The sequence below is a fragment of the Conger conger genome, chromosome 9, assembly GCF_963514075.1.
Source record: "Conger conger chromosome 9, fConCon1.1, whole genome shotgun sequence".
Taxonomy (NCBI): domain Eukaryota; kingdom Metazoa; phylum Chordata; class Actinopteri; order Anguilliformes; family Congridae; genus Conger; species Conger conger.
In genome coordinates, this window is record NC_083768.1 from 46,262,402 (window position 1) to 46,277,399 (window position 14,998).

A 14,998-nucleotide genomic window follows, 5' to 3' on the forward strand; every position below is an offset into this window, starting at 1 on the left:
TTCAATAGACTTCAATAGAATTGTGCTGTACTGTAAGTTTGGGCTTACAACGCTTTTCATTGGAACTTGGATATATTGGAACATGGATTTAGCTCCATCCAGCTTGTCCTTGATGGCAACCAGCTTCAACATTTGACCACATTACCATCACATCAGACCATAAAATATTCTTCAAGAAGGTTTTTGCCCAGTTTAAAATGTAATTTACCATCCTGCATCCTGTTGTGCTTCAGTGGCTGTTCTGTGTTCAGCGGATCCAGTTAAAATTCCTCTAATGGAGTCTTCAGATAAGCTTTATGCTTTATGACATACTTCTTCTGCCGAATTTTTATTGCATCTACCTACCGATCCGATTGCTATCAATTACACATAACCATCACAAGCCATAACAATAACCTACACAGACATTTTATTTAACTTACCATTTACACATAGCAACTGGTCCCCAAAAGCCTATTTTGGAATGTTCCACCAAAATGTCTTCCTAGATTTCTATTATGATAATTGTGTGTTTATTTAAACTGTTGGACTCAATTAGACCCCAAACATAAAATCGGATATGAAATCTTCACATAATAGGAGGGTTAGACATTAAAAAAAAAAAAGGTGTTATATCTATTAGTTATGTTTTCCAAACATTTTCTTGGTCATTAAACACTATTGGGAAGGTCAAGCACTCACACACACACGTGCGCTTGCGAGCACAAACAGCAACACGATTGAAATAGGCTGCTGATTTCTCACCAATTACAATGTTCTCAAACTTGTACCAGTAACCAAAGACATGGCTATCAGTTATACAGTAAACAGGAGAGATGACCAACAATGTCCTATCGCCATGGTAAAGCTAACACAGCAAGCAGCATTTTAATTGTGTGTATGTACACACACACTACAGTTCAGCACTAAGCATGTAGCATGAGTGAACTCATTCCTACCACTGGCAAGCTTCTGCACATAAACACAGCCACTAATTGATGCATTCAGGTACAATGACAGCCGAGGAATTGGCAGAGGAGGAACAAACAGCACCAGGACAAATTAATGTGAATGATTAGGTGAAAGGGAATTAGAAAAATACCGCCCAATCTAACAAAAAATACTCCCATTTATAACAAGCTGTCCAAAGTAATTTTACCCAGCACAATAAAAACTGTCATGTCCCGTGCCACCTTGTCCTACTTATTTCATGATTTCCCAGTTTCTCTGTATTTTCTCAGTTACATGTTTTTAGTTTGACCTGTTCATTGCCACGCCGCTGGACCTGGTGTGTTACCTCGTGTTTCATTGCACTCACCTGATCCTCATTGTCTCCTCATTAGTATTGTGTATTTTATACCTTTATACCTGGCTGTTTTCTTTGCCAGATTCACGTTTATCTCCCAGTCCCAGTCCTATTCCTGTTACCTGCCCGCTCCTGTTACCTGCTTACTTCTCTGCTCCTCGCTCCTTCTCCCTGTTCCTGTTACCTGCCCACTCCTGTTACCTGATTGTTTCCCTGCCCGCTCCTCACTCCTTTGCCCTGTTCCTGTTACCTGCCCACTCCTGTTACCTGATTGCTTCCCTGCCTGCTCCTCACTCCTTCGCCCTGTTCCTATTCCTCTGTTCAGCCCATGCTCCTTCGCCATCTCCTTTCCTGCCCTTCCTCTCGGATTGATCTCTCGATAATAATCCTCACCAGTGCTCAACTTTACCTCACCTACTCTCTGTTGCCATGTCTGCCCAGATTCCGATCATCGCCTGCTCCTTGACAACAAACTGCTTATCCCGTGTTGTTTCTGTTTGCTGGCTTTTGAACCTGGACTGTCCAACCTGATTATTAAAGATCTCTTTTTCTGTTCGAAGTCTGCGTGTGGTTCCAGTTATTCCGTGACAAAAAACATAAGTAGCCCAATCTGGCAACACTGATCCTAAAATGCAGTATCCGTCATGGTATCTGAGACCAATCAATTTGCCAATGAAGGCCAGCCAGCTGATGTACAAAACGGAATTTAATTTGCTAAGAACGGCACCGACCTAATGTTACCGAACGTTGGCCAGCCACTTAATGTATAGCCACCAAGGCTCTCAAAGTCAGCTGACCAATATCAAGTCTCCTCTTGCCCTTCCCCATCCTCCTTCTATTGGACCATAGAGTGTATGAGGTCAGTGGACACATGCTTTTTCCCGATACAGCACGGGGAAAAAGGGGCCACACCCAGAAACATCCGGAACAGTTTTTAGAATAACAAATATATGTAGACAAGAGAGCTATTGGGCAGAAGTGGGCACAGACACAGGTTGCCGATCTATCATAGTAATGACTGAGCATGTTGGTATAATAATATTTTCAAGGTGAAAATCCTGTATAGTATGCCTTGAAGGCATTTGGGCTTGAGAATGAAAGATAAGACAAAATTTTGCTTTTATTTCATGGTATTTACATGTATATGTTTTACGGTTTCACAGAAACATCAGAGTCCCCAAATTTCAGCTGTTTAAACAAAAATTTAACAGATGAGCATGAGTACAAAGCAATAAAGTCTAATATTTGGTCGCATAGCCATTGAATGCAATACAATTATATCAGGTTTATGACCAGGGACCTCATTTGTAAAAGTTTGTGGAGGTCCTACAAGAAAAGGTTGCATATGCACAAAGGAAAGTACATACACAAGCCTAGTATCCCGCCCCATTAACTCCTACAATTAACCATAAATGGCTAATGGAACACCTATTGTGAATATGATATGCAAATAAATCAGTTTGTCATTTCAATTAATTGTCAGGGAGGATGGAGACCATCAGACCGCGAAGAGAAACGTCACAGTGTGTAAAATTGAGATTCTAGTTACGGAGGAAGAGGTCAATATTGTTTGGTGGAAATAGTTGTGGCATTAGCAATAAATGGAAATTTCCGGAGCTGTTGCATGTCACAGCAGCCAAACCATTTCGGAAATTAGAAGAAGTGGTCAGACATTAAATTGGATGCAAAGAAGTGTGATAAATTGAGTCACAGCCTGTGATGAGACATTATTCATAATACAATATGATATGATAATACTTTTATTGTCTGATGACACAGAAATGTATCTTGCATCTTAAAGTGGAAAAGTTTTACATAATTGCAAACATGCAAGTCAGACGGGCTGCATCCACACAAATAAACAGATATTAACCTTCTCCCACATGAATATCTTCCTGATTAAAGCCCTCAGCATCACATTGAAATTGCATTGTTGGACTTACCATTCAGAATTCAAATGGATTCTGGGATAAGAGCACTTGGATTGAATATGTCTGTATACTATACTATGTACAGCTTTTTTTTCTCTCTCCAACATTCTGCATTCTTAAATTTGCTCTTTCAGAATAATACTAAAAAGTCTACTTAGGCCTGGGTGGTCCCTCTGACAAGGGATATGATATTTGGAAGGCTGTGAACTTATATGAAGTGAAAGGAATTGAGTGAAATGGGTCTTTCACTTGGGTAGTACATTTATCTGTATTTCACTCATTCCCACTGTCTCCAAAATGTGTGTATGTATGGGTCAGAGCTTCCATACAGGTGTGTTTTTTTGCGTGGGAATTGGTTTGGCGCATATTTCAAGTTCCTTTTAGTGCTGTGCTCATAAATGAGTCGTCCCCCAGGGCTTGACATTAAAAACCTGCCACGCACCAAATGCAGTCGATGCAAATTAAGCTGGCCGGCATTAAGCTCAGGAATGAAAATCAATCAATCAGGAAAATTTCAGAAACCCTGGGCATAACTGGTGAACTCAATTAAGACAAAAGACCCGGTAGACCGAGGAAGACCACTGTAGTTGATGACCGCTGTCGTGGATGACCGGAGAATACTCCCTATGATGAAGAAAACCCCTCTGACAAGTCCCCAACAGATCAAAAACACTCTCCTGGATGCAGGTGTAGATGAGTCAAAGACTAACATACGTAGAAGACTATACCAGCAAAACTACAGAGGGTACACTACAAGATGCAAACCACTGATAAACCTGAATAACAAAAAGATGATTACATTTGGATATTCAACCAAATATTAAAAATGAATACTTTATTCTACATTATGTTCAACTGTCCAATATTTTTTTTTGCTGCCTGAAAATGGGGGGAATATGTACAAAAAGTAATATAATTTCTAAACGGTTCATCTGATATGGATGAGAATACCCTCAAATTAAAGCGGACAGAAATTTAACTTCCTTCTCATTGTATCCTTTCAAACTCAAAGTGCTAGAGTACAGAACCAAAATAACAAAAAATGTGTCACTGACCAATGAATTATGGTGCTCACTGTATATCCAGGAAACATTCAGACTTCTGCAACCCAGGTCGGTCCTCTGCCACTCATTTTGCCACCTGCTGCCAGCCAACATGTGTAATGTCAAATTGCCTGCTGGCAACCCATAATACATGGTGGGTGTTTGGATACTTTATTGGAATTGGGATGGGAATTGAGTCAGATTGTATTATCACTTCAATCAAGCAAGTAATGAAGTTAGTTTTGCATTGCGCAATTCAAATTATCAACACATCTGCATGAGTCCTGGACAGTTCAGCTTCCGATCCGGGCACTTGAGAGCCTACTTTAATCTCGGATTTTTTCATTTGAATCGGTACTGTAGTTCCTGACCTTATTACCTACAGACTTGGCCTATCTACCTGTAAGCTGATAGGAAGGGGACAGTAACGTAAATAGCCATGCATTACAATAGTGGTATTCAGAAGAGCATCTCTGAACACAGAATGAGTCAAACTAAGTGGATAGGCTACAGCAGCAGAATACTTAAGTCTAGAAAATAGGTCTAATAAACACCAAATGTAGTGCTCGCTGAGTGTATGTGGGTTGTAAGTTTCTCTAAACACACACACACACACACACACACACACACACACACACAGTTTTGAATCACTGAAATTTGTTCATCAAGGTCTTGGTTATCAAAAGATGACAAAATATTGTAGCAAATCCAATTGACGTAGTCTTGTCAGTAATATTTTTCAACACCAGGTGACAATTGGAGGGCTAATGCCCTTTCTTCAATTAATATTTATGGTGTAGGAGGACCTGCCAGGTAAGTAAGCTATTCACACCTGGCCTCATCCCTCCACACCTCTAAGACAAAGACTTTTCAAAAGCAAATAAATACTCAGTGAGCCATTTAGAAGACAGAAACAATTAACTGATTTTGGAACATTTATTGAAATCACAACACAAACTACATCGATGGAAGATGACATTCACACACACACACCAACGGGTAGTTTCAAAGTATTGTGTGCCATTTTTCAAAACAGTTCCTGTTTGGCTGTAAGCACAGGGGACATCACATCTCAGCTTCCTAGCAGAGGCAAACAGACTTTCTGCGAAAATGTCCTGGTACTTTGCTGAATTAATTATGCAATTGATCTTAAATAGTGCCCCTGGACTACTGGCAGAAAAGCATGTCTAAAACATCAATGACCCACCTCCATATTTGACTGTAGATATGAGGTGCTTCATCTTGTATGCATTCTTCTTTTCTTGCCAAACCTGGCCATGGTGTGTTTGGCTAAAACATGACATTTTGGTCTAATCTGACCATAGCACTCTCTTCCAGTCATAATTCCAATGATGTTTGGCAAACTCCAGATGCTTGGCTTGGAGGTGATGGTTTTGTTTATGGTGGTCAGTAATAGCTGTCTTCGTGCCACCCTTGTTGCTATGGAGATGCCATTTGATGGTTCTTTCAGCAAATTGGTAACCCCAAGAAACAACCAATGACTGCAATTCTTAATCTGTGATCCTTGGATTCTTTATGACTTCCCTCACTGTCCGTGGGGACAATGTGCACTTGTTCCTCATCCTGGCAACCATTTTATGTTTAACCTTTTATGTATTATTTGTACTCATTACGAGACTTGTCACAATTGATTACCATCCGTCTCTTCCTACTGAATTGACAGTTCTTTACCTTTTCCCATACTGATGCATAACAAAGGGATTTTGCATGCTTGTTACCTCATTTGTGACCTGCTCTATCAAAATCAGTCACATTGACCCCAAAACCTAAGTTTTAGAAACCACTTGAAAATGTAAGCTTAATTTTTTTTTTTTAAACAAAACAAAAAAAACAAAACAGATTTTTCCCTTTTTCTCCCAATTTCGTAGCCAATTGTACCCAGTCTGATCCAAATAGAGTTAGTGTTAGATACGCTGCCCACACCCCGTCCCTCAGTGGCCCAAAGGAGAGCGACACGCCTTCTTCAAGCCGTCTCGTCTCATGCTCGTGACTGTGATTCTGAGGCGCCCCGAGGTGCTTTATTGTGCGGCGATCTACTAACCATGCCAAGTCCCTCCCTCTGAAGCGTGAGCCGGCCAAACTTGGCTTTTGGCAGGACTAGGCTTTCTAACAATACCAAAGTTATCTCTCTACTTCACATATCAAGAGTTTTGTCCCGTTGCATTTTGAGTGCCACCAAACAACATTTTTGGGCAAAACAGCTTTTGTTCAAAAGTTATGTGAGGCTTGGAGACTACTGACACCAGGCTAATTAAACTCTGGGGCTATACCTTGTCATCATATGTAGAAACCCTTTAAAACTATATTTTTATAGTTTTATAGAACATTTACTCTTACCATTAAGACATACAGACCATGAAAGCAAATACATTTCTGAGTAAAATCAGATGAAACCGAATAGCTACATTAACTTGTAGCCACGAATGCAGCTGGTTGTTTTCCAGGTGACAGGTTTATACTGAATTTGAAATTGAGACATTCAAATCATGAAAGCCAAGACATAAAAGTGTGTGACTATGTGTGACATGGTGACAAATAGCTGCGTGAACAGAACACCAGTGCTGGCTTGTGATTTTACCTTAAAACTATATTTTCACACTGAATTTGACATTAAAACATACAGATCAGTAAAAGCAAAGACATTTCTTGAGTAAAATCTGATGTAACTGAATACATTAGCACCAAACAATACTCTAATACAACGACTACTGCTACTTTCACTTTGACATCTTTAGTTCAGCAAGCATTTAGTTTAGCAAGCTTAAAATTTTTTTTTTTTTTTTACTCTGAATTTGGCATTAACACATACATATTATGAAAGCCAATATATTGTTGTATAAAAAGTACTTTTTAAAAAAAATAAACATTGATTTATTTGAAATTTGCCATTTTGATAGAACGGTTCGACTGATTATGATAGAACAGTTATGATAGAATGAAATTATTATACTCTACTGAAACAAGTGATAAAATTACACAATATGGTTCCTTTAGACTGAGACTAACTAAATTAATTAAGTAATTTTACTTTGTTTGATTTTATTTACAATATTTGTAATGGTTGGCAATCATTTTGACACCTATGGTTTAAAAAAATGAGACTTAATAAAAAAAACATGGAAACATGAGAGGCATTGAAATTAAAGTATACAGTTTTCCCATATGTTTGAACAAAACATATAGACTATTATCTGTGTTGTTTATTATATGCAGCCATTTTTCTTCATTTTTATTAAGGGTGCCAATAATTCCAGAGCCCACCGTATGTGTGTGCATGTGTCAGTGTGTATGTGTATGTGTCCACGTGCGTGTGAGTGTGTGTGTGTGTCTGTGTAAGAGTATGTGTGCAAATAATTCATGGTGCGGGATGGCTACTCACCTTGTTCTGAAATTTGTTGGATGAGGACGTCCATCATACAATGATAAGAAGTCGTATTCCTCCTCCACAGCAAAAGACTGAAAGATGATCTGAATTCTGTTCCCCTCCTCAGCTACTATAACCCAGGTACAGTTTGCACCATTTGGGTATCCATGTGGAAAACCAGGACTTTCAATGGTACCGTTCCTCCCTTTTAATGTCCCACCACACGTATATACAAAACCTGAAAGAGAGAAGCCAAAGAGCCTATAAGCTACAAATTGCAAAGACATATCGATATCCTGGAGGGCAGAGATATACCCAGCCTGGGGAGTAATGCATAAACAACAGCAGAATTTCACACATCTGTGTGTGTATGTGTGTGTGTGTGTGTGTGTGTGTGTGTGTGTGTGTGCAGACATACACACTGGACAATCTCACATATCCAGTCCTGTTAAGACTGAAGGTCTGTTGAACAAATCACAATTCAGAATATGAAGGAACAACTAGAAAATGTTGCTAACAGCCAAGCTAGCCATATGAAAATGTGTGGGGGCAAGTTGAATCAGTCTTTGATAGATATGTTAACCTATGACATATTATTCTCTGGCAATAGAAACAACCTACTGTCTTCAACAGTAAGCTACCTAAAGTCAAAGGAACCTTTTTACAGGCATTTAGAACATTTTTAAAGTATCATTTTAAATGTGAGATACTGTGCAATTCAAAGGCTCACTCAGTAATTCTGGTGGCTAATACAATGCTAATGATTTACATTGAGCAAAAGGTCTCAGCTATGGTTTTATAGTATATAATTATTCTCCTAATAATAACAGTAAAGCTCCGTGTAAAAATCACTTTAAAAAAAACAACTAATATTTCAAATAAATGTCATTAGTCCCGTGTTCATCTTTGAACCCGTTACACTTTGCTTTTAATAACGTACGTGTGGAGTCCATGCTGAGCTGATTACCATGGAAATTATCATATACACTCAGTGAGCACTTTATTAGGACTACAGGAGCTACAGTGTCTAGGCATTCCTTATGCAGTGGAAACATAATTCAATTGAGAAGTCCCACAAGGTCAAATGAGAGCAGAGCTCTCTCAAAGACAGGATGTAGATTGAGAATCGAGATCTACATAAGTAGCCTTCTACTGCAGAGTGAGTGTGAAATGGATATCCTTCTTTAAAAGCAAGAAAAAACAATACATTTATGAAAAATAATTTGTTAATCAGTCTTTCAACCTGAACCACCTTCCTCACTGTTCAGTCTTAAATGAGACAAGAATAAATGCACAATTTTCTCTCTTCTCATGAATCCATATACACTCAGTGAGCACTTTATTAGGTATTACTTATGTTTTTACTTATTGGTCTTCTGCTGCTGTAACCTATCCAGTTAAGAGGTTTGATGTGTTGTGTATTCAGAGATGCTCTTCTGCATACCACTGTTGTAATGTGTAGTTATTTACTTTACTGCCACCTTCCTGTCAGCTTTGACCAGTCTGGCCCTTCTCCACTGACCTCTCTCATTAACAAGGCATCTGTGCCTGCAGAACTGCTGCTCGCTGGATGCTTTCTCTGCAAACTTTAGAGACTGTTGTGTGTGAAAATCCCAGGAGATCAGCAGTTTGAGATATTCAAACCACCCCGTCTGGCACCAACAATCATTCCACGGTCACAACACATTTCTTCCACATTCTGACATTTGTTCTGAAAAACAGTTGAACCTCTTGACCATGTTTGCATGCATTTATTTGCAGCCATATGATTGGCTGATTAAATAATTGCATTAACAAGCTGGTGTACAGGTCTATCTAATAAAGTGCTCAATCAGGTAAGACATCGAAAAGAATAGTTAGCTAGTGCTTCTCCAAATAAACAATGCCTAACTACCTCAGATGTTCCTGACATTGCTACAGTAACCTTACGCAAACTGCAGCAGTAACAAAGGCTCAGTATCATAGTGGGCTAAGCAAAGTTGTTGCTCAGGTTACTCAGGTTATCAGGTTACATCAGTGTAAGATTTTAAAAACTATGACTACCATGATCCACTGAGGTATTTACCGCAATCCACATAATATTTGTCAAAAAGCAACTGAACGTTCTGTGGAAATTACTGAATGGGCCTTTAATGCATTATTCGATTGCTTTTCTGGCAGTGGATATAATCAATATGGAACCATTTTGAAATAAATTGATTGAATGTTTCTTTCACAACAGCAGTCATTTCTGAAAGGTAATGTGATTATTGGCTAATAAAGGTCATTTTGTTTCACATTCTTCATGGAAGAAACACATTTCACATTTTCCCAGTGATCATCACCGGGCTTAGGAAAAGGCCCTGAAAACAATGGATGGGCCACAGCTCCTGTGATGACAAATGGCCATATATTTACATCCATTATCATACATGGTTACACTTATGACCCCTTTTACACCTGGCATTAACATGTATCTCAGGTAATCGGACTGTAATCAGATTGTGCTTGACCATATGAAAATATAGGTATGAATGCACCCACCCAGGATGGAGGTGGTCAGGGACGCATTAGGAACACATTGAACAGAGATGTAAATGCAAATGTGTTTTCAATCCACGTGAAACAACTATGTCATGAGAAATATGTTTGTGTGGCTTTGTCAATGACCACCATTTTATTGCAAAAACACAGTAACGTTAGCCTACAACAAGTCAGTTGCAATATCTTTCACGGGACTCGTACACTCGGGAGAGCACACCTCATGGGTTTACATGTTGTTTACAGCATGTGCTGAACCGAAGGTCCAGTACTGCACGAAAGAGTCTTGACAGAGAAGGTGGTGATGCTTTTTAGATTACATTACATTATTACATTATTGGCATGTTCAAGGGCCCAACGGCTGTGTAGATCTTATTGTGGCTACACCAGGATTAGAACCACAAACCTTGCGTGTCCCAGTCATTTACCTGAACCGCTACGCTACGGGCCGCCCTTTTAGATTAGACGTGTTACTGCTTCTGGTGTTTCACAGAAGCCACGTCTCTCCCTTGATTGCGTGAGGAGCAACGACATACAGGTGACAGTCTAATATTTTCATTACAGTGTTGCAAGAAAATGTGAACAAATGTATTAAACCAATGTCATGTTTCTTGGACATTTCTTAAAACCCATGGCTTTCTTTCTCCCGCAATGTGTGTAAAGTATTTTTAGTGACTGTTCAAATAGGTCCAGTACATAAAAAAACAGTGCAGTCCATACGCATATTGGGTCATCTGTATAGGAACTACAATCCTTTTATACATAGTCCCTCCAATTTTAGGGGGATTATTAACATAAATGAATACAAACTGAAATAGTGATCACATTCAATATTTTCTTGCAAATCCTTTCAATGACTGCCTGAAGTCTATGAGCCATAGACATCACTGTAGTGTACAGTATGTCTGTATGGGCAGGCAACATACAATCAATATGTATTTAGTGCATTTCTTCATCTGTAGAGCCAGCCTGCACAAAGCAAATAGAGACAGGACAACTGATATCAATAATAAGATAACGTATTAATAAACTGCATCAGTGATGGGCTACTAATCAAGTATTCATATCTAGACATACAACACGCAAAATTAGCTAAACTAATTAAATGACAATCAAGCAGTATGGTTATAGATGGGCAAGGTTTCATTCATGGCGACAGCCTGTAGCCTAGTGGCTAAGGTGCACGACTGGGAACCAGAAGGTTGGTGGTTCAACGCCCGGTGTAGCCATGATCTGTACAGCTGTTGGGCCCTTGAGCAAGGCCCTAAAACCACACCTTGCTCCAGGGGACATTGTCGCCTGCTTAGTCTAATCATCTGTAGGTCCCTTTGGATAAAAGCATCAGCTAAATAACATGTAATGTAAGTTACAGACGTAAATGATTAGCCAGCACAGTAGATGTACACCTGAGTTTTATAGGCGCATGCACCATGGGTTAGTAACCCACCCGATCGGAGAGACTAATCACTTTCAATATTTTAAGCCTCAGCCCAAGCACAACAACACAAAACCAAATCAAACGGGGTATCCCCAGAGTTGCAGTATTAAACAGATGCCAACATAAGGTTGGTCTACTTAGAGGTTTATGTGGAGAGGCCAGTTCAGTAGCCTTCAATGGTCAGCTCGTCGGCCTACAAATCCCTAGGAGTAATCCAGGGAAAGGGGGTGGCATGCCAAACACACTGAAAACCAGAGGCGGGGAGTAAAGCATTTCATTTACTTCAGAAGGTCTTTTACTTCTAAGAGTTATTTTATGCTATACTGATACTTTTTACTCTTACTTGAGTATATTTGTGATGGAAACAATTAACTTTGACTCAGTTACATTTATCTACATTTCTTGCACTACATTTTTAAACTAATTTTTATGCAACGGCAGTTCTGTTTGATTTGTTCTCACAGAATTAAAAACAGCGGGGAAGTTCCACTATGCCTCTCAAATCGAGACGCACAATAAGCAATCTCCAAAGCTTTCTGAAAATCATTCCTGCTCTCATCATGTCTCCATTTGAATTTTGATAATTAATTCCAAAGAACGAGTGGATGTCGAATATTGACGAATATCCCAGTATTTCTTATCCAGCCATTATACTACTTGATTTTTACTCCAAGCCTCTTATACTCCAGAGGAATAAGCCCCCAAGCTTTAAGCCAATTTCTGGAAGGATGAGTGAAGGAAATAAAGGAAAATGTCAGGGACAACATTGCTGTAGTTGCTATGGTAAGCAGTTATGCATTTCTTCATTCTGCCATGAATTATGTCCTGCTGTCACTGGTCCATTTTTATGGACTCCCGTGGTGACCACATGTTGATTGGCCACACAGGTGTTGTGGTTGTTGTTTGGTTTGGTGACAGCGCTGGCACCACCGTGGCGCTGTCGGGATCCACAGATCAGGTTGGTTCTGCTGGCTGTAAAAGCATGACTGTGAGGTGTCTCTGGACCTGCACCATTTGTGTACATCCTGCACTCCCTAAGTGTATGCTACAATGGCTCTTCCCTGGTGATAATCTGCCAGGCTTGTACTGCAGCCCTCTTCATCTCCTGCTTGTTTCGGGGGCAAATTCGTATATCATGGATACTCCAAAACGTGAGTTGAATGCTCCTATCTCCAGGGAGCAGGGCCTTTCATCGGTACTGCCAAATGCAGGGACCTGATGGACTGAATTGTGAATTTAATAAAGTTTCATAGGAGATGACAAGCCACTTCTAGATGACAAGCATCTAGAAGCCTTCCCCAGTCACAGAGGAAAGGGGACATTACCTGAACCCCTTTAGACTCAAAGGGCTGGGGCAGTGTGGGCTTTTTTCCATTAATTCCCTTTTTCATGGTGCAATTTTAAATCACTATGGCAACCAGTATAACCTATTTTAAGATGTCATTGCTTTAGTGACAACAGTTCCTTAACATGCGGGGGCAAAACAAGTGTAGGGGGATCTCGCCTTCTCTGCATTTTGTTAATCTATATACGACGCAAAATATAAGGGAATGTCAGTGTCCTTTTCACGCCAGGGTCCAGTGAACCAAATGCATAGCAATGCTATTTTAAAAGCGTGCGAACTGAGTGCGAACTGAGAGAAACATCAATAGAATATCCACGGTTTACTCTGAGGAGCTGTCATTGCTGTCCGATTCGCTGTTACATACTTCTACAAAAGTACTTATACATAGGAATGCTATTATCTACATTTTGTATAGGCTATATGGAACACGATAAGCCCATGTATGAGGTTCTCTGACCAGTATCGGTAACTCAGTTGCACAGTAAAAGCGTGATCCCATCCGTGAGAAAAAAACATACAGGTTAACTTCAGCACAGTCAAGAATTGGCTCGTGTTATAGTATTGAAGCAATGACTGAGAAGCATTTTAGCTAATGACATTACATTTCCAAGGATGTATAGTTTGTTTGGATTGCATAAAACACAGCATTTTTTGCCTGTTACGAAATCATAGCATTCTCAATACACACTGAGATTGTTACACAAAAACAGTTCTTGAGATTTTATGGTCAAAAAGGTTGATGTTTTACAACAAGAAATTATTTGCGATGCCTGCGTCCAAATAGAGGACTTCCAAGGAATCTCTTGTCTCTAGCCCCTCGAGTGAATATTTCTGAGGAAGACCATGAAAATAACTTTGGTTCCAATATAGAGGGAATTTTCATTGACATGACCCCATTTTTTCTCAGTATATTCTGCATATTTTATTATTATTCCGTATGCTTATAAATAAGGAGCAAGCCTGCTTTTGAATAATAAATAGCATGTAAAATTGTGGACTTGTATTTGACTTGCTAATCGGGGTTGGGTATTTGAGAAAAATTTCAGTCAATGGACCTCAGTCAATATATTAGTATACAAGATGTTATTATTGTGATTACTATACTCATTGTTGACAATATTCTCGACCTGATTCTGTCTGAGGACATCACAAGGAGAGGGAGAGGGTAGGGGGAAGTGCAAACTCTCCACTTTTCAGGATAAAAAGTATAGTATACATAAGCAAAATATATAATATGATTTAGTTTCCATGTGTCTCCAAATGTCCTTTTTGGAAAACTGCCTAGACATAGCAGGGAAAAAACCTTTCAGAATGCTCATTTTTGGTGATATTGTCATCACATTAGAAATAGGATTAGCCCAGTGTTTTGGCTGTAGCTCCATTGTGTTTCTTTATAATACGTCAGACACTTTTTTTATGTTGAGAAAATAGGAAGTAGCCAATGACGGAGCACAAGATGAAAAAAATATATATCTTAAACATCGGGCACTTATGTTGTATGTTGTTTTTTTACTGGCAAATCAATCATAGCCTGAGCAGCCAAATGGCAGGTATTGGTAATGGCAGGTATTTGCAGAAATATTTTATTCATAATAAGACATTAAATGAATTAGGCTACTTCAGGGGTGCACAACTCTGGTCCTCAAGGGCAAGTCTGCATACTGCTTTCCGTTCCAACCAATTGCCTTGTTTTTTAAATTTGCTGGCAGCTCTATAAATTACCCTGGTTCAAACCTGTACTTAAGCACAGTAAAATCATTAGGATACACAGGCAGTCTGCAGCTGTAGCCGGTACTCATACCCATGTCAGATATGATATGATTCTGACTAAGACCAGAAGTTGGCACAAAATCCTGAAACGGATCAGCCCTCGTTGTGCCCCCCAGGGCTACTTCCTTTCTGACAATGTCAGTGCAATGAAACATTAAGTGATATAATTTCTTATGACTTCCCATGCACTGGGAATAGGAAAAGTAAGATGAGTCAGTGTTTCGGCGCGGTCGCATTCTTGAGAACGCAAGTAAATCAAAGTTTTATTATGAATGAAATCG

General features: G+C 39.4%; 1 protein-coding gene across 1 annotated transcript in view; it reads right to left on the minus strand.

Moving 5' to 3' along the window:
- Positions 1-14,998, minus strand: part of csmd3b (CUB and Sushi multiple domains 3b) — a 268,124-nt gene that overhangs the window by 202,074 nt on the left and 51,052 nt on the right. The window contains exon 2 of the mRNA XM_061256027.1: positions 7,660-7,882. Within this exon, the coding sequence (XP_061112011.1) occupies positions 7,660-7,882 (223 nt within the window). The remainder of the gene's footprint in view (positions 1-7,659; positions 7,883-14,998) is intronic.